This window comes from Rhyacophila brunnea, unplaced genomic scaffold (assembly GCF_057557595.1).
Source record: "Rhyacophila brunnea isolate RB1 unplaced genomic scaffold, BYU_Rbru_1.0 scaffold_4, whole genome shotgun sequence".
NCBI classification, from domain to species: Eukaryota; Metazoa; Arthropoda; class Insecta; order Trichoptera; family Rhyacophilidae; genus Rhyacophila; species Rhyacophila brunnea.
In genome coordinates this window covers 53,445,447-53,473,403 of record NW_028233068.1, presented here as the reverse complement: position 1 = coordinate 53,473,403, position 27,957 = coordinate 53,445,447, and the positions used below count along the sequence as shown (strand labels likewise).

The following is a 27,957-nucleotide window of genomic DNA, read 5'->3' as shown; positions in this document are numbered from 1 at the left end:
CCTATCACAGGACCACGACAACCGGAGTGGGGCCAGGCTTCTTCCAACGACCCTCTCCACCAAAAATAAATCAATTAAATTTACCCAGCTTTTCAGAAAACATAATAGTATTTAGATACTTAAGCTGCATACAGTGAATATTAATATTTCAATATTATTCTATACTATCTATTATTTCTATCGAAAAGCTATCGACATTGATTTTGGACGATTTTTTTTTAAAAACTGAGGAGGTGGCACTTGCATGATTTTTTTTGCACGGGTGCTCAATATTTATTTATACTACGCTACTGTATGTAGTTACTTAAAATTTGCAAATAATAACATTTTGGGCATCATGCGGCTCTTTTTCTAGGGACGTCACTATTTATTTATCTACGAGTAAACGCCCACGATTGCCGAGCGATAACGTGATGGATTATATTGTCGTGGGTTCTGAGTTCGAATCCCGGGCCTGGAAAAATTCACATCTTGTTTTTCAATGTGAGTATGGACCTATTAGGTTGAGTAAGTTTCTCGTAAAAACAACACTCCACCTGTGGATGATAGTGTAATCATTTTAGGATCGAACATGGTGATGTGTACGAGTAATATGACTTTATTGATAATGAAGTCTCATATCACACCCAAACTGAAACGTTAGACTTTTATACGTAGGTATGCTTTTTTCCCAACCGAACTCGAACTATGAGTACAAGTATTTTGAAGAGGTTATACAAAGAATATACGATACCTATACCTAATTGTGTAAGTATGCCAAATAGAGACAGTTTTGTCATTTTGATACGACCTACATTATGTCAATGAGACGATATGACGATCGGACAAGGTTAATCTTGAAGATCAATAAAAATTAGTTAGCCGTAAAATTATCCCAACCGTTTACATAAAACCTAACCTACATCCGTAGCATTAGCATAATATTAAATTTATATTAACTCTTCAGAACGGAAGCATTGTTACTTACGCCATAAATAATAATCCAATTAATGTATTATGAATTATTGGATGTCGTTATTATAATTTCCAATGAAAATACCTGTCACATAATAGAGGCACAAGCACAAGAGAAGATAAATTTAGGTAAGTATAATAATATGTACCTACATATCGTGACTAGGGATTCCAATCCCGGGATCCCGAACTATTTTCGATACCTATTAATCCCGGGATTGGTAAACATAATCCCGAAACTTTCGGGATTGATTTTTTTATCAATTTTTATGGAAAATAAAATAAAAATATAACAGAAAAGGTACTTTTAATAACATATAACTAGATTAGAAATAAACTTAGCTTGAATGAAGTTTGATTTATTACCCATGTGTTGACATTCATTTTCTTTTTTCACATAAATTAATAAAAATGAGAAAGATTGGAAAAAAACAATGCTTCGCACTTCTAACAAAGTAATTCCACCATGATCTCATACGTTTTACGACAGTTTCATATTTGGCTGACTAATTAGATTTATTTACTATTCTCGCTATTATCTCTTTATTATTAATCTCGCTAACCAATTCCATAAAGTGTTTACTATCAGAAACAGTAATCTCATAATATAATAAATGTAAACACTAAACACAATATTGATTCTATGAAATTTTATACTTAAATGAAAATAGTTTAACATAAATTAAAAATTCAACATAATATGTATGATTCTGGTAACATCCGTGATACGATTATTTTAAGAAGAAACGTTTAGTTAGACGTTTCTACAAGAAAATGCTATTCTGGAGAACCACTGGTCACAGGAAATCGCCAAATTGTAAATAACGATTTTTTGATGCCTTACGCCAGGGGTTCCCAACCTTTTTGTACTCTAGAGCACATTCTAAAATATCGGTAGGGTGGCGGGCACCACATATTTTTAATCGACAAACTCCTTCCATAACTTCTCATTTCCCATAATTTATGTTTTTATATTCATAATTTATTAATAAATAATAAACAAAAATGTTTCAAAATAATAAAACTATTATTCAAATTGCATACACACAGAGAAATGTATTTACAAAACGTAAACAAAGTAAACAAAAAACACAAATACAAAGAAAACATTTTATAAAAAAATAGAATATCAATATGTCAATGTGATCTTTGGCATTGCATATCATTGGCCAGTGCCTCATAATTAGGAGAGTGTGACGATAATCCTGTTAGCAAACAATCATAAAGATGCTCATCGGTGATTCGAGATCTATATCTTGATTTTATTAAGTTCATGTTTGAAAACAATGATTAGCATAAATATGTCGAACCGAAAAATGATTCAATTTTATATGCCGCTTTTTTCAAAAATGGGAACTTTTCTCTGTCCACTGTATTCCAAAAGTCATCTGATATTAAGGATTTAAGCAAAATATCATTCTTAAGCTCCAAAATTTCTAACTCTAGTTCTTCTGTCTTACCTTGAACAAAATCTGCAATACATGCGGCCATTTCCATTACATTTATTTGGCAAGTAAAAGGATTGATACAGAAGGAAACAATTGGCTCGATATCTGTAAACTGCAAAAATCTCTCTTCAAATTGTTTTTTTAACACTTGAAGATGCTTAATAAATAATGACCCGTTTAATTCATTGTTACCTAGCATTTTATTCATATGTGGGAAATGCACGAGAGAATTGATCTGCAGATGTGATATCAACAAATCCAATTTAGCTTTAAATGACTTTACAGAGCTTATCATTTCAGCTATGTTTTTGTCTTTCCCCTGCAACTCCAAATTTAAAGAATTCAACTTTTCCATGATGTCTGTGAGAAATCCCAAATCAATCAGCCAGCGAGAGTCAGCTAGTTCATCATAATTTTCCTTTTTATCGTTTATAAATGTTTTTATTTCTTCAATTAAACTCACAAATCTTGTAAGAACCTTTCGTTTATTGAGCCAACGTACTTCAGTATGCAGAATAAGATCATGTTTTTTATCTTCAGTATCTTCTAACAGGGCCTTGAAAAGTCGGTGTTGCAAAGGAACTGCTCGAATAGAATTGATTATTTTTGTAACTATTTTCATAACGTGTTCAAATGGCAATATTTTACAACACAGAGCTTCCTGGTTTTTCACGTTTGGTCACTTCGGGTTTTCTGCGTGTGTCAGGCTAACGTGAAAATTCTGTCTCTGTCGAATAGTGGCGGGCACATACGAATCGTTCCGCGGGCGCCATGGTGCCCGCGGGCACGGGGTTGGGAACCCCTGCCTTACGCAATCGTCAACAACAACAAAAACTAAAAAACGAACACTTCATGCTTTGGTATTAATTCGGGCATATTATTCAGAATAATGTTTTAAGAACTTACTTAAATCTTTAATTTTTCTATATTGTATGAATTGTCAACACAATAGTTCTTTGTCCGGTACAAAACTTGGAATCGATTTTTAACTAACTACCCAACTAGCTAGACATTTGAAACTTTTAGAATATATCAGAACACGATGCCAATGCATTTTTAATACTTTTAGGTCTTTTAGCCATCTTTAAGTAGAGTTGAATTCATTTTGAGTTAATTCTGTTTTTTTATGAAAAGTTATTTCGACACCATTATTGGTTGCTTTATTAATATATACGTGCGTTACTACGGAAATCAATATGATATGTCAAGTACAAGTCAAGTTTATATGGTTCAACAGAATTTAAAAACGTTGTATATAAAAAAATCTTTTTATCTTGTAATTATTTTTGATTCTAATTGAACTTGTATTTGTATTTGCTATCTTTTCATAAATAATTAAAACTGTTTTACTCTCACATTATTATATATATTACAATATCATTTACTCCATTAAACTTATCTATTTCCAAGATTGAACGTAGGTACAAAATAACAATTAATTTAATGTCTTAAATAGTATAAATTTAATTATACTTACTAGATTTATTTTTGACCGATTTTATCAATGTTTTTTGTATATATATTTATAAAAATTTAATATTAACTATCGAAAAATGCCAATCACGGGACCAATCCCGGGATCGTCAAATTGTAATCCCGAAATCCCAGGATCAAAAATTTGGCTCGGGATTGGATTCCCTAATCGTGACCAAGTGGCAATGGGCCCGAGCCCAATTAAAATAATCATAATGGGATAGTCGCTTGGACAAAATAAAAATATTTTATTATGTACCTATTATCCTTTGCCTATTCATGGCTCTCACATCCTGCAGCGGGCCCCCAGGCCAGTATGTATGGCGGACCCCTACCTATCGCTAAAATTAAGGGCAGTGTGATTTTCGGTAGTAGTGTTCCTCAAATGGTTTCCGCGTAACCCCAGAATAAATCCAGTTGATTAATTGAGTTTTCGGCACTCATCATCATAAATTATGAGGCACTGATCGCAACCTCCTTACCTCCTCGCAAAAGTTACACACAACCCTTCGCCAGGAAACATAGGTAGGTACACAAAATAATTATAAAGTAAAATTCTACACATGAATTATCATTCAATTACATCAATAATCATATTACATAAAATATTGTAACGTGTATTTTAAAATGCAAATATTCCTTGAGTAAAATAGCGCCGCATGCGACTTTTTACTATTCGAGCAAATTTGTGGATTGTGTTTTTCTCTCTTAATTGGTCGACCCGCCATGACCCCAGGCTATAGCCCTGTCAGACCACCCCCTTGTGGGGGCCAAGTGCTTAGTACTCAATGATGTATATTGTAAAAGATGGGCTCGACTATTAATTATGATTCGGACGGGTGCGAAAAGGAAATAAAACGTAGAGCGACAATGGTCAAATCCGACACCTATTTGCAGAGATTCCGCATGAAATCAAACAACATGGCTGGTGGAATCCTTGGTGCTTTCCATTTTAATGTATGATATGGAATCCTGGACATTACGAGCCGAGGAAAGGACTGCTGAGGGCAGGCGCGCACACAGAAAAATATTTGGGGGGAAAGGGCCATTTTGAAAAAATCTATAATATTTTTTTATTGTTTTTTAAGGATACGGAAGGGGCGGGGTTAAACAAATTTAGCTGGTACCACAGACTCCCACATTTACCCCGACCGCGGGATACTGCATTTTTCCAGGTACATTCCTCATAGTCAGATACGCCGCTCTTTGTATCTAGCGGTAAACATCTGACTTGCAGGTATATTTAAGGTTGTTCACGTACGAGTTATTGCGACCTGTCGCATCCACAATAAATTATCAGTCACGAGGCCCTGACTAGAAAGAAAAACAAGTAATATTCTATTTACCTAAATAATATCTATTTTTTCGTTTATTGGGGGTCCGGACCCGAAACCCCCCTCCTTATTAACGCGCCAGACTAGGGTGTCGTAGTGTGTAGAACACAGAATCAATGCCTCGATACTGCAAGACCTGTGCATCAGTCAGAGACTGTTCATGTGTATCTGAGCCATGATTCAGAAAACCTTGAAAGATGAATTGCTTTGGGCAATGCGCCTTGAAAAGCAAGCAGAGGGCGAAGATAAAACTTATGTGAGATCTTTTTGGACCTACTTGAAATATTTATTAAGTATTTATTTCTAATCTTGTAGTACGTACTATTGTGATGACAATAATATTTTATATTTCTTACTAACAATTAAAAAAATATTTTATGGTGTTGTCAGTTCATGGTGGAAATGCATTGTATTAATGATTATATAAAATGCAATTACATTTAGCTACTTAAAATGGATAAAATAAATATTAATATTATCTATAGACATATACTTTCGAAATAATCATTTAATAGTTGATCCGTTCATACATATTATGTAAGTGTTATGCTATGTAGAATGTAGATCATCCAACACAGATGCATCCGTAGGATGCTGTAATCGAACACATTTCATTATCAAATTATATGAGATTTGAGGTGCCACCTACTGGAATATTTTTAAAGCAGATCGAATGTTTTTTTTAAAATTTATTTATTTCTGTACTACCATTAAATCTTTAGGTAGTTATAGATTACATTTATAATATATAGTATAGTTTAATGGAAACAAATAAGAAGTATGACTGACAAAGTGTGAACTATTTTTTCGGATCCCCATAGCTTACCCCCTGTCCAAAAGTTACACATGGAATATGTCCGCAACGTACGCAGTTTAGACCTACGGTATATATGTAAAGCATCAATTACATTGAGCTTCTTTACGAGCTGTTTGTTGGCGAATTTATAATCTGGCTGTAAAGTCGCCCAGTGTAATCATCGAACAAGCTAACAAGCAGGTTGTAAACACTCTACCGAGGAAAGTTGAAAGCCGGTCAACTTTACACGCTACACGCCGCCGCAGTAGAGCGCAGTAGCAACCTACCGGTAAAAAAACGAACTACGTTCTGTCAAAATAGTCGCTGGCTTGTGGCTTCTCAGCGTATGGAAAGTTTTGTGTGTAATCATCAAATCGCAGTAGATGAATCGCCCGCTGTTAAATTCGCCAACAAACAGCTCGTAAAGAAGCTCAATGTAATTGACGCTTAAGAGTGACCAAGAGAACTCACTGGAAAACCAATAGTATTCACCACAAAACTTGCAGAGGATAATATGGAAAAGTGGAGAAGGCTGAAGGTTGATCCAAACGGTTTTGTAGTGATATATTAAAACCACACAGATCGGCTTCAGAAATAAATGTTATCTAATAGGTCAATCTACAGTATATATTTTTCATAATATTTTTTTTAAGTGGGCAGAATACTCATTGTTATGGTAACCTTTGTTAAATTAACCAATTTATTGGAATCAAAAGCCAGTGGCGAATCGAAGGTACATACAATATTTTGGATGTTATCAAATAATTAAGAATGTTGATAGATAAAGACAACAGAGTGTAGGGAAATTATAATAATATACCTACTAATAATATACTCCGATGAAGAGAATTCCAAGTGTATAGCGAGTCATTGATAAAATATGTTGTTAAAATAAAAAATATGGGGTACGTATCTTTACGCCGATGACGCTGTCCTATTCGACAACTCAATCGAGGGCGTTCAAGAGACAATCGACAGGTTGCATAACAACTCCTCTCGCGTTGGTTTGAAAATCAACGCGAAGAAAACCAACGTCTTGTGTAATAGCACTTGTCCTGATCCAGATTTCCCTCTGATTAGCGACGGACAAAACATCGAGAGCGTCGACAGCTTCAAGTACCTGGGGGTACACATCACGGGAGATGGCATTTTGCAGAAAGAGCTCGCTATCCGAATGGGAATGGCTGGATCAACATTCAACTCGATGCGGAATGTCTGGGACTCACGATTGTACTCGGTCAAAACCAAATGCCGCCTATTCGAGGCTTGCATTCTGACGGTGCTGCTTTACGGTAGCGAATCATGGCACCTTTCGAAGATTCAGAGCAACCGTATACTGAACTTCGAAAACAGATGTTTGCGACGAATACTGGGTGTGCGGTGGTATGACTTTGGGAGCAACGAGGAGATAAGAGAACGCACCAAGCAGCCCCTCATCACGCTGAAAGTGAAGAGGCGACGTTGGACCTGGCTCGGCCACGTGCTGCGGATGCCAGAAGAGAACTTCAACCTGGCTTGCCTGTTCTTCAAGCCGACCGGATTCCGGCGTCCTGGAAGGCCGCTAAATACAATCTACAGAGTGTATACGGCGGAGCTACGGGATGCTGGTTTGACCTGGAACGAAGCAAGAAGACTGGCGAGCGACAGGGATTCTTGAAGGCGCTGCGTGCTCCAGTTAAGGGGAGGATATGGCGAAAGAAGAAAGAAGAAGTATCTTTGGGAGGTAATTCTAAGAAAATGTAGACTACTGAAAATATGTATTTAACTTTATGATGCTCTGTCCTTTTCCATCATATACATGGAACTCGAATTTGTGTAAAAACTGTTTTTTTTTTTATTTTGCGACTTTATTGAACGATAACCCTTTATGTAAGGGAGTGATAAACTGGATAAATTTACATATAAAATAATTTTATAAAAAAATCTGTGATCTTTTTGGACAACATACGAGTTCCCATGTGACTATTGTGTGTTCATTCATGTGACATTTTTGTGCTACCACTTTCCTGAAGGCATCCACACTGCTCACCAATTATTAGATGACCACCACTCCCATCATCAGACCTAGTCGAGGGATTCGGAGGCTAACATCTTGGCCCCCATTATATGGTTATATAATATATACCTACTCTACTAATATCATAAATGAGTACATACCTGTTTTAAAATTGAAAATATATAGGTATATGTTTCAAATAATTATTCTATCAACGCGTTCATTATCATAATATATTATTCAATTGTATTTATTTAACATTATAATATAGCAAAATATATTCGGTAAACTTTCCATTGAAGTTTGCACAGATATTAAGTATTTTTTGAGAACTTGCAATAATTTGTGTAAGTAGGAGTAAGGGTAGTTACGTATAATCATAGAGGTATTAAATAAAAAGAGGGGTAAGTAATCGGCTTTCTCATACAACTGAATGAAGCAGGCCAACAATAGCCGACAACTTACGAGAAATAGCGACGCGATAAAAAAAATGCAGGGCAGATTTACTTTGGTCATTGTAACGTACCCATATAATATAATGTTAACGTGGAAATTTTGCCGCAAATTGATTACCAGCCTGCCTCGCCATATTTTTTCACCATACTTCCCTGCTTCACCATACTTTCATATAACCTGCCGCCCCTAGCGTATAATATACAGGAGGACCTCGACTTTCGCACATAATTGGTTCCTGAAAAGGTGTGCGAATGTTGAATGTTCGAGAGTAGAGGGAAGTAAAAAAAAAAAAAAATTGTGTGTATTTTGAAATATTTATTTATCAAGTAAATATAAGATGTTTAAGAGACATGTTTAAGTGGGGTTTGCAATTATTTTGCAGCATCTTTATCTGCATCAGCCGATTCTCCAGTGAATTTAATATAAACCAACCGTTACTTGCTTGAAAAATCGTGTTAGAATCTTCTTTTAATCTAGCCTTCCAATCTTTGTGCAAACTAAGAGCTTCTTTTTGATGTTGGTCGTCGATCCATGATGACATATATTTTTCCATTTCATCCATAACTATGCCGTGTCTTTTCGAAACAACCTTTAAAGATATATCTCCACAATTTTGAACGTATTACTTAATTTTATTTTTATTTTTCAAAATTGAACATATCATAGACCTGTTAGTATCATACGAACGTCCGATTGAAGCAAAAGATTCGCCGCTATCAGAACGTCTAATAATTTCCATCTTTGCCTCGATTGTGAGAAGTTTGAGTCCTTGATTTCTTTTTGTTCGTATCAACACTGCAGTTTTTCCGTTTCTCACTCATGTTTATAAATTTTTAGGGTGAAATATTTCAAATGAATAAAATTAGCAAAACGCACAACATAATACGCCCGCATGCGCTCCTGCGCAAGACCATAGACTAATATACTTTTCGCAAGACTAAACCTATCCTAGCTAGCTCACAAGCAAAGTGACGGGTGCAAGCAGGATGCAAGTGACGCAAGAAATGCACTTGCTTGTGAGCGAGCGAGAAGGGGATATCTTAACCCCACGGCGCGACGTTTTAAAAAAACGATTTTTTTGAAATGTGCAAAATAGCGAATTGTGCGAAAGTCGAACGTTCGTAAGTCGAGGTCCGCCTGTACACGTAAGTTGTTAAGATAGGTATATTTATTCTGAATTCGATACTGGCATTATGCAACAAAACAGGAGTAAAACCTCGGAAATTAAACTGTCTAAAGACATGACTTCGCAATTTTATTAACACATAGGCACAAGGTCAAGATATTTGTGCAAACTGGAAGAGATCACCGAACACACGCAATAATAGGGAACAATTAAAAACCCACGTGAAGCATTTAAAGGCTTTCAAGAAAATTAACTTGAATAAAACGCAATTAAATGGTCGATTGGCGATTTAGACAATTACGTAACGATAATTTACCCAATTCAATGAAATTGATTGAGTAATTGATCGCCTAAACGACAATAAAACATTTGTTTTAAATAAATTACGATCTATAATAATTTGCTACCCATATTTGGATAACGACATAAACGGTGAAATATTTTTTAGTACTTACCTTGTTTAGGTAGAAGTAGCAGTAGGCACCTGATCTTTAAGGCCATACCTCAGTTGAGACACGGTCTAAAAAGATCGTCGCTAGGCGATGCGCGGATTACGGGTCGCGGGTGCAAATGAGGCATGTCAAACTAAATATAATTTGTCTTATAAATCCAACATGCGTCCATTTAATGTTCTGTTTATTGTTTTATCAGTAACAATAATAATATATTCATTGACATGTTCTCTTTTTAAAGTAAATGGGTAACGTTTTAAGTCATCTTTAAACGATTTAAGAATTATTACGGCCGTCGTCATCACGAAGCAAAATGACGTGTTTCCAGCTCTACATTCTCTCTCCGAATGGGAGCGAGTGCAAAATTTCGTCGCGCCTATGGTTGAAAATTATTTGCCGTTTCACTGATGAATCACCTTAATATTGTATTCATTGGCGGTTTTCCTAAATAATAATACCTATCTCATATTATTATGTATCTAGCCTACATTCTTGCGTAATAGATCCAGCGCATCTATTCTATACACAAGACTGCTAATGGCAGCTATCGAGGGTAGTTTTTCATACGTTTGTATCGAAGTATTATAATAATTATTGTTACTATAGATTAGCCGTCTAACCCAGCGATACTCAACCTGCGGCCCGCGGGCCACATGCGGCCCTTTAAGCTTTTATGTGCGGCCCGAAACACATTTATTATGAGGAATTTCGTATATCTTGAGATTCGTTTCGACTTTGACGCACAGATAGTGACACCCGAAGAGGATTGTCATTATGGTCCACATCAGATCTGGTATAAGAGTGTTGCTATTGCAAACGATTAATTTAAAAAACACGCATAATTTTTAAAATCTCAAAAATGTTTTGTAAAAAAGGGGGGGTTTCATGATTTTTTTCGTCACACCAGTAGTGATGCGGCCCGCGTTACTTTACAAATATATGTATTTGACCCGAAGAAAAAAAAGGTTGAGTATCATTGGTCTAACCAGTCAAAACCGTCTTTTCGCTCTAAAATTTAGCACAGCCAAGAGGTGCTGTTAAAACATAGCACTTATTGTAATTGTTACAATAAGTGCTAATACTTCGATGCAAAATTATGAAAAACTATCCTCGATAGCTGCCGATAGCGGCCGATATCAGTCTTATCTATAGAATGAATGCGCAGGACTTCAACTACATATTTGGTCGGAGTCCACGACAATGCATAGCCGCAGGTGAAATATTATGTTGCATTAGAGGCCTCAGTTTATGAAAAACACTATTTTAAAAACATGTTGAAGCTTTTTGCGTAGGTAACACTTGTGATGTATCAACTTTTTCGTTTCTCGAGGCTCCTTTACTATTTAAGGTACGCACCTATTAAATTTCGACTTCAAATTGTCAAAAAAGTCAAGAATTTTTTTAAGCTCTTGCCAAAAATTGTCTTCGTATCTGTGAAAAAAATAGTCCTTCCTCTATAGATTGTTTTCTTCGCCGCTTTCCGAATTATTGAATTTCAGATTTATTTTTATTTATGGTAAGTACATAAGGTTTTTCAAATTCTCGAGATGTCTCGAGAAATGAGTTTGTCAACATTTCTGGAAGAAAACCTCGATTAACGGGAATCACGTTTTCTCTTATTTCTCGAGAAATCTCGATCACAACATCTCGTTACCTTACTTTGAAAAGGTTCTAACTGACAATTTGGCCTAAAATGACTTTTTGGTGCGAAAAGGTTCCATTAGCCATATTCTATCATATACGTTCATTTCAGAGTCATATATGGGAATTAGCAGTATGCCGGAGTTCTATCTACATGTCTGTTTATATTCAAAATATGACCATTCTAAATTTCAAACGCTCATAGCTCAAAACATGGTCAAGTGCAATTAGAACCTTTTCAAAGTAAGGTAACGCTATTAACTAACTCTACTAACCAAAACTAAGAACAACAAACATAAAATAATATGGGTCGTACGATCGATATTATAAAAATTCAGCGTTATTTTTCTAGTCTCAGCATTATATTGTTTTTGATGATATAAAATTAATATAAATTGAATATATTTTAGTGAATATTTAAGAATAAAATATGTATTCAAAGTAAGATTTAGGTAAAAGCAACTTACTTCAAGAAATGTTTTAACGTACATTGCAGGTAATTTGTGATAAAATACAATTCGAATATGTACTGAATGAAACTCTAAATACCGGATTCTGGCCTCGTAGAATACCATGTCCATAATAATACAAACACAAGCGTATTAAGCTTCACTTAAACAGCAGACAAAAAAGAAGAAGAATTTCGGTTTTATATATTGAAATTATATTCCTTTATCTTCTCTTTCCTGACGTAGTGCAGACCGAAGAGCAACGTAGCTAATAAACACCCGGAAAACTTTAGGTAGGTGTCCTAAATCGTTTTAGCGGATATGATATATACGTTGCTATGTATAGTTTACAAAATAGGCATTCATTATTATGTCAGCCAGACATTTTGGATGTGAGAGACAATCCAGACATCTCAATAATCGATATGATATGATTCGTTCACGGCATTTGAGCATCCAATATGTTTAAGTATCACTTAGTCAGGACTACCTTTGTTTTATTGATTTGTGATCGAGCTACGAGCGTGGGAATACAATCGACGAAACCGATTTAATGCGCGGCCCGCGGACCACTGGTTACAACATAATATTACTAATAATATTTAATAATTATTTATTTAGGTAGGTATATATATATAACCGTTTTTAATTTAGGTCATCAAACAGCATTTTTACGAGGACTAGTTGAAGGAATTGGATGAACAACATGCAGGATACGAACGGATTCATTTACGTAACGGAAGCTATAAATACTACTGCGGTACTGTATGTTATCGCCGTCGAGCACAGTTTGTGATTTCTCGTTTTTTTTTTTTTTTTAACTTTTCTTGAGATATTGAGAATTCTCGAGAAATTTCTCATTGTAGTTCATTATTGCCCAGTTTTTTTTTGTCTACCTACTCTAACTCTCCCGGCCTATAGTTTATTGTAGATGTTTTATTCTAAATTACATTTAGAATAAAAGACACTATGGTATTTTACCAACCAATTTGTTAAATTTCGTTTCAAAACATTTTTTACTATCTTGGTAATAATTTGTCAAAATCTCGAAATTATCCTCGATGATAGCTCGAGAAATGAGAAATTCGATATTTATGAAAGATAATTTCTTGAGAAACTAGATTTGATATATTAATTCCAGAAGCTGACACTGGCCTTGTGTTTAACAAACTATGGCCAGTATTTGAATCTAGGGTTGGGGAACGTTGTTTATTGGTATTTATTGGTATAACGCGATAATTTATATAGAATACGGAAACCGCACAAAGTAATTAATATCTTCCGGGTTCAACCGATTTCTGTAGTTGGTTTTTATGTTCAGAAGAGTTTAAAATCCTTGTTCGCAAAGATTTATTATGCTTATGTAAACGACAACCACATTTTCATCGCTTCCTCTAAGAATTGGGTGTTTATCATTACGTTGCTGCATGAAAATACAAAAAATTGCATGTATGTAAGTACAAATTGTGATCAAACCAATAAAGTTATGCGTAACAAACTTTTATCTTCTTATATAAATTTAAATTACCTGCAGGATTTTATGAGATTTTTTATACTTTATAGATTCTACATTATTACTGAGGAATCGATGAAAATATTTTCTTTCGGTGTAACTCACCGTTAATCATTCAAAATAAGGAAGACAGTTATCTATAGTGAAACATAGTGGTCACTTAATCATTGTAAATGCAGTCATAGTAATAATTTTCAATATTAAAGTGAATTGATAATATGCTTTTTTTTAAAAGAAATATGTGTATCTTCAGGGAAATAACGTGGGACCAAAATTTGTCATTAAAGGTTTTAAAATATCAATGACCGATTTTCAAATATATTTACAAAAGAAAATTTTCGCTGACGGTTTAAATTTACGATGGTTAACTGCATTCAAAAGCTTGTTTTTCAACTTGGAAAAAAGTCCACCAGACAAAAAAATATTCAAGGCCCTCAATTTCTTCCCGAAAACAGCCCTCGTATTTAAACTCGAGAGCTTTGTATTATTTTTTCTTCCCCTTCCCTCTACCAGATATGTGAACTTTTTTGCCTAGTTTTTGCAAGTTCCGACCTGCCTATTAAAAATATGCTTGTGCGAGCTTTTTCTGTGTTATACCTATCAGCAGGTGACATCTAAAATGCCAGGGCATTTTGCGCCCTGGTTATTGTTTAAACGAGATCCTGGATAAGAATTTCTTTTCCAGGATATTCCCGGATAGACCGGAGCGGTTGGCCAGCATAGAACAGCACGATAATGATATTTGAGCAGGCGATCGATTCTGAGGTCAATTAATCTACGAGAAAACTCGATTTAAGTTAAATTAATTTTCCTGTCATATAAATTAATTGCTTACAGCCAGGGCTCGAAATGGAACGGAACGCACCGGAGCGCCGTTCCGGCTCGTGAAATTTGTAAAATTATCGCTCCGTCTCGTGGAAAAAATATGTTGACCATCTGAGCTAGATAGGCCATAGAATAGAAAATCTGACACACTTATTTTTATAAAATACACATACGATTTGATGACTATGTAAATATCTTCATAAAATTTGTCGAGCGCTCCGGTTCGTAAACTTTTCCATTTCGAGCGCTGCTTACAGCACAATTATAATGCTCATTTTTATTAGATATGTATGTAAAGCTCTCTTTGGTGTGAGGAGACGATTTTTCTATAAAAAGAATAATACATATTTCTATAATTTTCTTTTGTTTTATAGAATCAACGGTCGTTACGGTTAATTTCCACATACAGTGCTGATGCAGTGACGTCCCGTGGGGGTAAGCAGATTGAGCGTCGCTTGGGGGCGGCAGTTACCCGAAAGGCGGCAAATCGAAAAGAATCATTATTTATATATAGAAATAGCTACATAAACTTAGTAATAACGGAAATATCTTCTCATAAAAAATGCAGCTCACTGGTTGGAAACAGAATGTTTTAATTATTATAAAAGTTTTACAGGACTTTATTTTTTGTCGGGTTCGCGATATCTAGTTTACTTCCGTTGTCCTTGGACATCACGTCCTTGGTGAACAGCAGTGACACGTGCAGATTTGCAAATAATATTTGAATTATAGGTAGGTACCTACATACTTAAGAACCTAATTTAAAATTTCACCAAATATGTTTGCAAGTCACTCGCGAGTTTTGGAAGTTGTCAGGTGTATTTTAAAATGTGCCTATCTGAAATCGTAGACTCGCAATATTGTCTATTGAATCAGATATGGCATTTAAATTAGATATAGTGGAATATATCTTGTTAGTAGGTAATGTATCCATACAACACATTTCTTAGATATTTGAGTTATGAAAGGATGATAAAAAGTATTGTACCTAAGTATAAAAAAATGTGGCGGCATTTTAGCACTGCCTAGGGGCGGCATTTTGTCTAGGGACGTCACTGTGCTGACGACACGGGTGCCGTGTCAGCATTATACGGCCATTAGATATAATTAACATTTTATTTAAATGTGGTAATTAAATATTAATTAAAAGGTCCGCAGTCAATGAGTTATTAATAGTCATTATTAAGTATTAGATAGGCACTCCTGCCGTGTATGGAGGTCATAAACATTATTTTTTCAAATTAACCAGCCAGTGTATTTGGATCAATTGATGTTTTCCCCTTTTTAATCCATAATTTCTTTTCCCAGACTCAGATTGTGGCTGAAAATTAAGCCCTAATAGAAATCTTAGAAGTTAATTCAGGGCTCGAAATAGACTGGAGCGCCGTTCTGGTTCATGAAATCGGCAAAATAGTCGTTCCGTCCCGTGGAAAAATTAATTTGACCGTGTGGGGTAGATAGGCCATATAAAAAAATCCAACACATTTATTTTCATAAAATATACATAAAATTAGATAACTATGTTATTATTTTCGGAAAATTGTCGAGCGCTCTGGTTGGTAAAATTTTCTATTTCGAGCGCTGAGTTAATTAGAAGTCTGCTAATACATACAAATAATGCTACGTCTGATTCGTAGAGCTACGAGAGAATGAAATTGAAAAAGGCGAAACTGATGGAAATCCCTGCCCAACTTCAACAAGACAAAATATCGATGCATCCTTCACAGATCGAAACAAAACCATCAAGCCGAGGGTATAAATAGTGTCGTGCGATGGGAGATCGTCCACTCGCGGCCCAAACTCGATTCGAACCTGTGCTCCTGCGTATGATGTCATACGAGGCCGCGGCAGGGTCGGACTGTGAGGTAGAAAACTTGACCGTCTCACTGAGGAGTACCAGCGCCATGTCGTCCGGTAGGGGGGAGGACAACCCCACAGTGCCCAGGGGGAGGGTCGGCAGCGGACCAAGGCAGGCGTCGGCTGACAATTTAAAACATCGTCAGGTAAATTTTCCGATTTTTCTTAACGGTTGTTTAAACTTTAAATCAAGCGCTAGTCTTTGTTGTTTTGAATTTAATAAAACGTGACAAATTTGATACAATTGTTCACTTTATCACTGGTTTATTTTTGTGTCAAAGGAAACACCCGAATTTGTGGAAATTCGAATATTTTATTGCTTATTTAATTTTAATGTATTTTCAGAAAAGTAATTATCATGAATTGGGAAATGTTAAGTTGTTCCATCTCTCATCTCGATCATTATACTGTAAATATTTTTTTACATTAAGTACTTACCTACATTTTTGGCTCAAAATTGATACTTCATAATATATCCAGATAATTGAGTTCTATTGAAATATTTATCATTTGTATGTAACATTTTTCCAGTTAATTTTCGATGTTTACACTAATTGGTTTCAATGGTAAAGTTTTTTAATAAAAAATTCAAATTGATGAATATTTTAATTTTAATAAAGACACTAAATATCAGTGACGAAGGGTGTGTACATAAATAGTGCACACTAAGTTTTGTCAGTCAAACGTATTTGTTTTCATTGAACTAAGACTACAATGTGTAGATAGTGTTTGTTAGTTTTTAAAATTCAATTAAACCCTGCCTAATCCAAGCCATAGTTGACAATAGTAAAAAACATTCGTTTATCTATAAAACAATGAAATTTATGCCATTAAACCATACATAATTTTAGATATTTTATGGATAGAAGAATGTTTTACAATGTGTAGATAGTGTTTGTTAGTTTTTAAAATTCAATTAAACCCTGCCTAATCCAAGCCATAGTTGACAATAGTAAAAAACATTCGTCTATCTATAAAAAAATGAAATTATGTCATTAAACCATACATAATTTTAGATATTTTATGGATAGAAGAATGTTTTTTATCAATTATGGTTTGGTGAAGCAGGGTTTAATGAATTAAAAAAACTAACCAAACCATCTGTAATATTATGTATTCTTAATTCAATAAAAATAAATAAGTATGTCTGAAAAAGTGTGCACTATTTTTGTCGGATCGCCCATAACATACCTAAACTATTATGGTTTTTCTTGGGCAGGGTTTAATTGAATTTTAAAAACTAACCAGCACCATCTGCAAATTGTATTCTTAATTCAATGAAAACAAATAAGTATAACCGACAAAGTTTAGTGTGCACTAGTTATGTCGTATCTTAACAGCCTTCTCCACCCTTCGCCACTGCTAAATTGAATACAATATTATTCCTACAAAATTAGAGGTAGTGTTCAAAATATTTTATGATGATAATTAATTGATAACACAATATTAACGTAATACTTTAACGTAAGTAGGTACTAGGTAAATAGTGTAGGTACGTACATAAATAAAATGTTTCTTTAATAACATTTGAATGAAAATTATAAGGAGATTTTTAAAAATTCAATGCTTACTTTTGTGATGGTTATATGAATAAAAATGCTATCTATACTTGGGGATCGTTTGTATATCAGGTCACGCCATAAGAGGGAAGGCTTTGATGCAATTTGATGATCGGTGAGAAAATGTGACATCGCATGGGATAGGGATCAAAATACGTAAAAAAAAATCATGTGACACCACTACCCTTTACATAAAGTTCGTTATTTTTGGTTAATCCTGTCAATCGATGTCATTCATGAGAGCTTGGACATACTATTAAAACTTATAAGTATCATTCTTTTTACAACGTTTTTATTAGGTCGTATTCTTATTTGTCCGGTGGTTGTTTAACCGGTACAAATCTTGCAATCGATTTTTAACTAACTTCCCGACTAGCTAGACATTTGAAACTTTTAGAATATATCAGAACACGATGCCAATGCATTTTTTTAAACACTTTTAGCCATCTTTAAGTAGAATTGAATTCATTTTCAGTTAATTCTGTTTTGTATGAAAAGTTATTTCGGAAGAAATCCGTAATCCGATCCACTATTATTGGTTGCTAGGGAGGGGTCTGAGGTCCTGGCAACTAAATTATTAATATATACGTGCGTTACTATGGAAATCAATATGAATGTCAAAATGACATTTCAGTATTATCTCTATCAAGTACAAATTTTTTTGATCGTTTAAGCTAGTCAAGTCAAGTTTATATGATTCAACAGAAAATTTAAAAACGTTGTATATAAAAAGTTCTTTTTATCTTGTAATTATTTAAAATTAGGTCAACAATCCGATGTGGGAACTGGGTAGCCTCATTTAGAGGTTTACATTACAGTTTTAATTATTCATGTATTCAAGAATTCAAGACAAGTGTATTTTAAACTCTCCTAATATATATAAACTAGTAAACTAATAATATATAAACTAGCCTAATATAGGTACTAAAAATATTTCCAGTTAGTCCAAACGAGAATGGTAATTGCTGGGTGATACAATTGCATATAGAAGCGTCTCAGGTTCGAATCCCGGGTTTGGAAAATGTACATGTGGTTTTTTTTAGTGTGTTTGGACCTAAAGCAAAGCAGAGGTTGAGCAAGTGGCCAATATCTATTGGTGGTAAATACAAAAACCTATGCTTAGGACCGAATATGGTAATTTGCTTATTTTTTACACTTTAGAATTATTGTTATCCAAATTATGTTTAACGTTAGCTTTTCTAGTCATTTGTTTAAAACATACCTACACTATCTTTCGTATAATCGTCACTCTAATCCAGCCCTGGGGAGCCGCAGACTATTGCAAAGGGAGGCGCGAAAGGGATGATGAATTTGAATTGATTACTGTTGAAAAGTAAAAATTGATTGAATTATCATGCGATACTTCGTTGAAATAAAAATTTCGAGTTTTCACTTTTTTCACTAAGTCAATTTAGGTTGAATCAATGTGAAAAATGTATTTGTCAAGCAAAGCAATGCTCCCATTCGTAACATCATATTTATACGAAACGGGATTTTCTGCATTAGCTGATCAAATATCAAGCCCGTTTAGTAGAAGATAAAGAGCTATGAGTAGTACTCTCCTCAATGACACATAGGTGTGATAAAAGTTGTGCTTATAAACAAATACATCCATCAAATTAAAACCAATTAATTTAAATATGAATATAATACGTTGATATTACTTTTGTATTGATACATTTTTTACCATTTAAAAATGTCTCTAAATTATTATTTTTTAAAAGGGGGGCATAGTAACATAAAGTTTGGAGATCATTGCTCTAATCACTAATATAATATTATATCATTCGGGTTGCATCTATGTTCAAATCTGTTTTACATCTCATCACATTATCAGGGAGTAGAAATAATTTGAATTCTTTTTTGCTAAATTTAATTAATGTCCGTTTCTGCCAATTCTTATTGTTTCAATTTTAATCCGAATGTTACCAAAACCTACGTTGAATGTAACAAACGATTGGTAGTAATAATATTCCCACGCACCATCAATTTGCTTAGCATAATCAAGTATGTATGTAAGTATGTGCATTTAATTATATTTTGTGGTATTAACTACAACATACAAATAACCAATGATTCATTGAAAGAATTAGAGACATAAAGCAACGTAATGTAATAAGAGGTCATGTAAACTATAATGTCCTTGACCAAGCTTTCAGTAAGCTTTTTTTTTACAAAAGGGCAAATAAACGATAATATGTATTTTTACTCTTGCGCAAGTTTTTCCATGGTTTGCATTTTTAATAATAAAATTACAGCCATATTACCACTAAATACAGTATACTTATATACTTATCGACCATGTCCGATTCTAATAGGATCATATGGGCATCCACATTTTTGTTTTTTTTTTACGAGAAATGGATGTAAGCCACTTGCTCAACCTATTAGGTCCATACCCTGACTCAGACACAAATTGAAAAACAATATGTGTACTTGCCAGACCCAGGATTTGAACCTGAGACCCACGGCGTGATAGTTCAACGCTTAAGCCGCGCAGCCATCGTGGGTGTGATTACAGTAGTGATCGAAATAAATGAAAGTGAATACCTTTATATATTATATTAACTGTTTTATCTGAATTAAATAACTATATTTAATTTCCGAGCTTTTCATTTTCTTTTAAATAGATACCTACTAAACTTACCGATTGACCAATATACCTACATGGTCGTTAATATTTGGTTTTTTCAATAAGTTTTTCCATGTTATACGATATGTAGATATTACGGTATTTAACTCAAAATATTAATAAGTCAAAAGCAATGTCACCGAACGGAAGCAATCGAAGTGTACGTTCGAAAAACTTTAATGAGTGGTTAATTTAAAAGGAGCGGTCAGAGACAATGGCTTTCGGGAACGAAACAACAATGGAGGCGAACTCCTCGGTGCGGAACAGTCGTAGGTTTGGCTGCAATTTAATTCAAAAGATGACGGATTATTATTTTATATTATTTTATTGTTAGCCGATTTGAATGACCCCCCGTGTCAATGGATTAGGTTCGTTTCACTCTGTTGTGATCTCTATACTATACTAGGAACTATGAATCATTGATATACTATATTTTATGCTTGGCACCCGTCTGTCTGAGAAAAGTTCTTCTGAGGAAATCACTGAAACATATATTGCCATATCTTGTATGTTTATCGTAGTACATGGTGTCAAAAATATGGTATGGGTAATTATTATACCTATATAACTCAGTGACGAAGGGTGGAGGTAGGCTGTTAAGATCCGCCATAAATAGTGCACAATAATTAAACTTTGTCAGTCATACGTATTTGTTGTCATTGAAAGAACACTAGGTACAATTTTCAGATGGTGTTGGTTAGTTTTTAAAATTCAATTAGACCCTTCGAAAACTAAGCCATAATAGATGATAGTCAAAAATACTCGTCTATCTATAAAATATAGTAAAGTATGCAATTAAATCATGTATAGCTTTGGATATTTTATAGATAGAATCATTTATTTATTATAGTTTGGTTATAGCAGGGCTGAAACAAATGAACCAGCAATATGTGTAATATGTATTCTTAATTCAACGAAAACAAATAAGTATGCATGAAAAAGTGTGCACGATTTTGTCGTATCGCCCAAAATATACCAAACATATTATGGTTTGATTTAGGCAGGGTTTAATTGATTTTTAAAAACTAACCGACACCGTCTGTAAATTGTAGTCTTAGTTCAATAAAAACAGATAATATAACTAACAAAGTTTAATGACCATTATTTATGGCGGATCTTAACAGCCTGCCTCCACCTTTCGCTACTGAAGAGCTATTGGGACAGATATCTGAAAAAAAGGTAATTCTTTCGTTATGACTAGCTACCTTCAAAATTATAGTTCTTTCGGCATACTCGCAGTAAAATAAAGAAAACTATATTATTATAATCACACAATATCATTGTAATTTAATAGTTATAATGAATATCTAATAAATTCTTAATGACTTGTCAAACGACCTTCATAGATGGTGTTGGATAGATTTCGAGTGACGGCGGGGGAAAATTCTGTTCACGAAAAATAATTTGACAGCAGCCACTATATTTTACATTTCCAATTTTTTTTAATCAATTTATGGTTGCTGCATTATTTAGTTATGTATAGAAAGAAAAACTGGGGTTAAACATTTCCTCACACATTATCATGTTCGATTGTGAGAAAATCATATGGGCCTCCACAGAGTGGAGTTAACAGACTTTGGTTTACGAGAAATGGATGTTAGCCAATTGCTCAACATATTAGGTCCAAACACACCTTGAAAAACCACCTGTGAATATACCAGAATTGGGAGCCACAAAATTATAAACCGATACGTTAACGGTCGCTACATTTAATTGGCTGTAAAATCAAATTGTTCAAAATTTCGAATTAGACACTCCAAAGTGTAAACTGTATTATAAATGTTAGAGTAAGTATACGTTTTATAACTTTCTGCACTTTTTACTACACTGATACGCCTCTTTGCCTGATCACCTCGCATAAAATTAGATCAAATGATATTCAATAAAGTTGTATTTATGTATCTAGTAATAAATAAACAAATAGATAATAATATATTATGTAAAACAAATAATATTTTTAGAATATATTACATCATTTTCATCCTAGCGCCGGAGTTGTCTAACAATTATTATTATTGGTTTGTAATGTCGTATGATGACCGAGCGGTTTACGCGTCGGCTTATAATGTCATGAGTCCCAGGTTCGAATCCTGAGTCTGGTTTTTCAATGTGTGTTTGGAGTCAGAGTATGGACCTAATAGGTTGAACAAGTGGCTAACATCCGTTTCTCGTAAAAATCTAAAATCTGTTAATATAAACCTCCTTTCCGAGAGTTCCGGAGGTTTCATATTATGATCTTATTAGGATCGGACATTGTTAAGAACGTAGTAGTGGAGGGAAATATGTTTTTTAAATTATTCAATATTACGGTGAATGTCTAGGTACTATTTTTTTTGAAAAAACTTATGAATCTATTGTTTGTGCGGTAAATTATTGTCCGCATACAGAAAAATCATATTACGACGGGCACACCTAATAATAATATATGTTTGTTCGTAATATTCTACTCTTGGTCATCCTAAACAATTTTTTTTTTATAAAGTTTACCTTATCTTTTCATTTCAGACAAATGACAACTACACGTGGAAAGAACAAATCCACACCATGGCGAAGAGTGACTCAGAGTCAGAGATATCTGACTCGGAGCATTTCCTGACGAAAGGAGCGTTCTTGCTGACTCCATCCCACGATCTCTCCATGGAGAAAGCGTCCACCATCTGCGAGAAGATGCCTTTCAAAGGATGTTTCAGTCTAACGAAGACAGCCACTGGAATCCTTTTCAAATTTTCTGATTTTGATGATTATCAAATCGTCTACAAAAAGGGATTCCATAAGGTCACCAATTCCAGGTTTTACAGGAAGGTAAGATGCTTAAGTATCTACTATTAGATTTGTAACTAATCAGTCATCAAGCTAACATAATACTCGTAAGTAGGTACCTACCACCACATTGTGGATCCATTGGAGAATAAAAAAAAACTACAATACCTACTTATACCATAGTTTTTTGGCCGCCTGAATAATGTCTACAAAAATGACCTCCCACTGGGCCTAAAGCGCAAAGTTTTCAACCAGTGTGTGCTTCCCGTAATCACATATGCGTGTGAAACATTGACCCTACGTAAAAGAGAGATTCAGAAACTTAGAGTAGCACAGCGTGGTATGGAGGGGTGCATGCTGGGCATAACACGAAAAGACAAAAAGCAGAATGATTGGGTTTGCGATGTAATAGAGTTCTCTAAAAACTTCAAATGGAAATAGGCTGGACACATAGATCTAAGAAGGGATAATCGCTGTATAAATCTAGTCATCCAGTGGACCTAGACCTGGATTGATGACATGGTTAAGTTCTGCGGAAGTACATGGCAACACAACGCATATAACCGATAGAAGTAGAATCAGCTTGGAGAGGCCTTCATCCAGCAGTGGAAAGATTCAGGCTGATGATGATGACTTATACCAAAGATTTTCTTCCAAATTCTTTGTAATATAAATATTTGTATCGGATAAATGAATATAGCGTTTTATTTCTTATGGAGATTTAAAATGACTACTTTTTAATCATGTATTATTATACCTACTTATAAATAATTTTTAGATACCGACTTGTCAAAGTTAGAAATTGTAAAATTCTATATTAGATACATAGGTAGGTGAATCAATCACAATTTATTTTTATACCTACGCATTTTATGTTAATAGAAAATTCAGCCACAATAATCATATGCAGATATTTAAAACAATTATCTTAGAATATTGGTGTTAGTTCCAATGCAATTAGTTTAAAGATGTACTCTATCCCCAGGTAATAATTCCATGCAGACCACAGAAGATGTTCACAATATTCGTGTTCGACATTCCCGACGACCTACCTGAGGACGACATCCGTCATTCCCTCTACAAGTTCTCGTCCATCGTCGAAGTGGTGAGGGTGCAGGTCGCCAGCACGCAGCATGGCGCAGGAACAGGTAAGCATCAGTTACTTCATTACAAGAAGTTTTTCCACGTCAGACTTGCTCCGCGTAGGTCTGCAACGACGAAATCCACAAGGGTATCAGTTTTCACATCAATACAAACCTATCTATGTGTTGAATTGGGTTCAAAAATAAACTGCTTCGTAAGAAGAGGTTTACAACATTGTATTATATCCCATGGACTAATTTAATAATTGATGTATTTTTTTAAAACCATGTTCAATTATAATATTAGCCTCCACAGAGAAGATCTTGTATTAACAGATTTTCATTCTTTTGAGAAATCGATCAACCTACTAGATCTACAGTCTGGGTCCAAATACACATTGAAAAAATAACATGATGTAAATTTTTGCCAGATCCTGAATTCCAACCCAGGACCCACATTATAAACTGACATGCTACCGCTCGACTGTCGTGGGTATATTTTGTATAAAAATGTCGTTATTATTTTCAGTGATCGTAGTATATCCGTTTATAATAATTTGAATGTTTTGGCTTGACTTGTTCTACTTCAAACACTAATAATGGATTACCTACATCATTTAAAGAATTTTGAAAACATTGAAGTATGAAGTATGTACAAATTTACAATTTAACTTTGAATAATTGATGGTGCAGTTGTATTCGTTCAATCCTCATACATTGTTCCTGGTGCCAATTACTGTGAGTCGATGCGCGTGTTTATCCATGACGATCAATTTATCCAGATAGGTACGAAGTCTAAAAATCTGTTCTGAAAAGCTATAGGTACATAGTAATATTTCCAGTTTCATCGAACGCCAAAGCGGCTGCTGCAGACAAGACGGTTCCTCGGCGAACGAGCCTTACAGAGAACGCCGCGGGAGACACGGGCGCCCCGGCCGGACCACCGCCTCCACCCACTTCCGCCGTCAGGGTCACTTTGGCCTCCATCGAGGAGTGCAACATTCTGCTGCAGAACGGACTGGACTTCTATGGAGCCACCTACTTCCCAACTGAGCTGGCTATGCCAAATCAAGCGGCTCGCTTAGCAAGGCCTGGAAGGTAGGTATCGTAATTTCTAAGACGCGTAACTACTAGAGGTGGGAAAACTGGTCGATTTTGAAGACTAAGTATACTTACTACCAGTATAAAAAAATACTTGGTATCTAAACTTGTTCCAAAATACTTACTAGTATTTGAAATATCAGCTTTAATAGAATCGTTAAAAATACGTCGGCTTTTTGAAATGTCCCATTTTCGAGACAGGTACAGCTGGAACTGTGGCGCTAGTCACTCATGTTTCAGTAGTTATCCATTTATACAATCACGCATATAATTTGAATTCAGTTTATGTTTACAAATTACAATTATAACACTAAAAAATCGAGAAACTTGACGTGACGAAACCAGATAAACGCGTAGTCAGTTAGCGTTATCAGAACTCCGTTATTCCGGCTTGCGACTGACGTCAATTCGATGTAAATGTCTTACTCAACTAAAACTAAAATTAAAACCCGTCGCATACTAAACATACGCGAGTCGCGACGCCGAGGCGATGATTTCATACGTGGCAAGACTACGAACTAGCTAGCGGTCGGCGAGATCTCATACCATGCGTCGAACTCCTGGACTCGATAAAGTTTCATACTCAACTGAAACCAAAAACTCTTAAACCTAAAACCCTAAGGCGAACTCAAAAGTATCCTATAAAACGAACACGTGACCATTTCTGTCCTTCACTATACCAACTTTACAACAGAGGAGAAAGGGAGAACAATGACAGTTGAGTATAATATCACGGCTAGACATACGTGTATCATGATATCTCGCTCGCGCGCATTTAATATCAATAGCGCTGAATAGTGAGTCACGGCGCAGATATTATCGAATGCGTTCGAATTCGAACATCTAATACGTTTCAAGTTTCTTGAAACAAGTTTATTGGGCAACAAATACTTAGTATGGGTAGTTTCATCCGAAACTTAAGTACACAAACTTGTGACAGTATTTCCAACTCACCTCTAGTAACTACTAACAAAAGTTTTAAAGTTATATCTCCAGCTGGGTCAACATATTGTAAGAGGATCCTAGGAAAAACGGGCGTAAGTGAGTAAATATTTATGATGTTACCAAAGTTGTTCATAAAAAGAAAGACATTCTCTTATTCGGATGGAAAAAAATATTTTGGCGAAAACACCAAAGTAGTTATGGCATTGTAGCTAGTCAAAACCATGTTAAGCCAGTAAAATATTTTTTTTAAATTGCCTTCCATCCCAGGATTTGGGATCAATCCATTGCCAAAAAGTCCTCCTTAAGCTGATTCCACTATTGTCGGTCCTAAGAATTTCTATATAAAAAAATTTATAATGCTAGATGGTAACACCATAGAATAATATGTTCTATTTCAGAAAAATATATTATGGCTGTTTTAAATCCCTAACACCCCCACTTGGCGTGTCCCTGATTCCAAGGAGGCAATAATAAGTAATTAACTGATGGTTATTTCATGAAATATATTATTGACTTAAATATGGTTATTTTTTTCGAATTTCAGAGTTACAGGAGGGTCAATCTCTGCAAGAGTTCGAGATTTGCTGCCAGTTTTCGATAATGCTGGTTTTTCCAAACTGCCACCGCCAGCTATGAAAATGATTAAACCAAGAGGAAAATAATAAGGATTTGCACATATGAATATTCAGAGTGATATAATTACTCGTATCTCTTTTATTTGAATAATTACCTCAAAAATGCAACCAATGCTCGACAAAATTTGCCAATTTGTTAATATATTATCATAATATGTACCGCTTTCTATAGCTTACCTATTATCAATTTCAGAATACTGCCATCTGCCTTTGATTAAAAAAAACTAGAATGAATATATTATTTTTTAGCCAGTAAACATTTTATGTAGAAATTTAAAATGTTATACTTCCAATTGTTATAATATAATTATTATACTCAAGTTTTTATCATAATATTATAATAGCTGTTATTTTCATATTATCTGCTTGCGCATTGAAACTTAATTCATACCTAATGCTTTGAAATAAGTTTTATAAAAGAGAATTAAAAAAGTTTAAACATAAATTTCACTGGTACTATAGATAATTTCTTACCAATGTAGGTACCTATGTATTTATTTGTAATAATTTATTAGAATTATTGTGCCATACAGTTTACTATACTGCTTTATGTATCATTGAAATAAGCTGTTATGTATCAAATAAATGTTTTATACTGCCAACTGAATCTTTTCACTTTTCTGCATCACTATTAGATAGCCAATATAGAAACTCAACTTGACAGTGACTAATAAAATGCTTGATAGTCAATTAATATCGATTTTACAGGTAGGTCACAACATTCCGTTAAAAGTCTGTCAAATATTGTCTTTACATCATTGTAGAATTTAAGCAAAACGTCATCACAGATATCGTCATGTGTCCATCGGGTGTATATCAAGTAACATCCAAAAAAAGCTAATTGTGATAACTATATTACATTTATCACTTTACGTATTCTGACAGTTAATTATGTAAAATGTTAACCGTCAGAACTGTCAAAA

General features: G+C 34.5%; 1 protein-coding gene across 1 annotated transcript; it reads left to right on the top strand.

Annotated features, from left to right (window-relative positions):
* Window positions 1-16,249: 16,249 nt before the first annotated feature.
* Window positions 16,250-27,639, top strand: LOC147067521 (uncharacterized). The gene is made up of 5 exons (XM_085955024.1): window positions 16,250-16,466; window positions 23,017-23,313; window positions 24,257-24,419; window positions 25,196-25,451; window positions 26,944-27,639. The coding sequence occupies exons 1-5, from the start codon at window positions 16,290-16,292 to the stop codon at window positions 27,059-27,061; spliced, it is 1,011 nt and encodes a 336-aa protein (XP_085811150.1). The 5' UTR covers window positions 16,250-16,289; the 3' UTR covers window positions 27,062-27,639.
* The last annotated feature ends 318 nt before the right edge of the window (window positions 27,640-27,957 follow it).

Bases quoted from the DNA above. Each gene is read 5' to 3' on its own strand.
- LOC147067521 (XM_085955024.1), top strand. From the start codon at position 16,290: ATGATGTCATACGAGGCCGCGGCAGGGTCGGACTGTGAGGTAGAAAAC. The intron at 16,467-23,016 runs GTAAATTTTCCG...TTTTCATTTCAG, and splicing joins ACAATTTAAAACATCGTCAG to ACAAATGACAACTACACGTG. The intron at 25,452-26,943 runs GTAGGTATCGTA...TTCGAATTTCAG, and splicing joins CGCTTAGCAAGGCCTGGAAG to AGTTACAGGAGGGTCAATCT.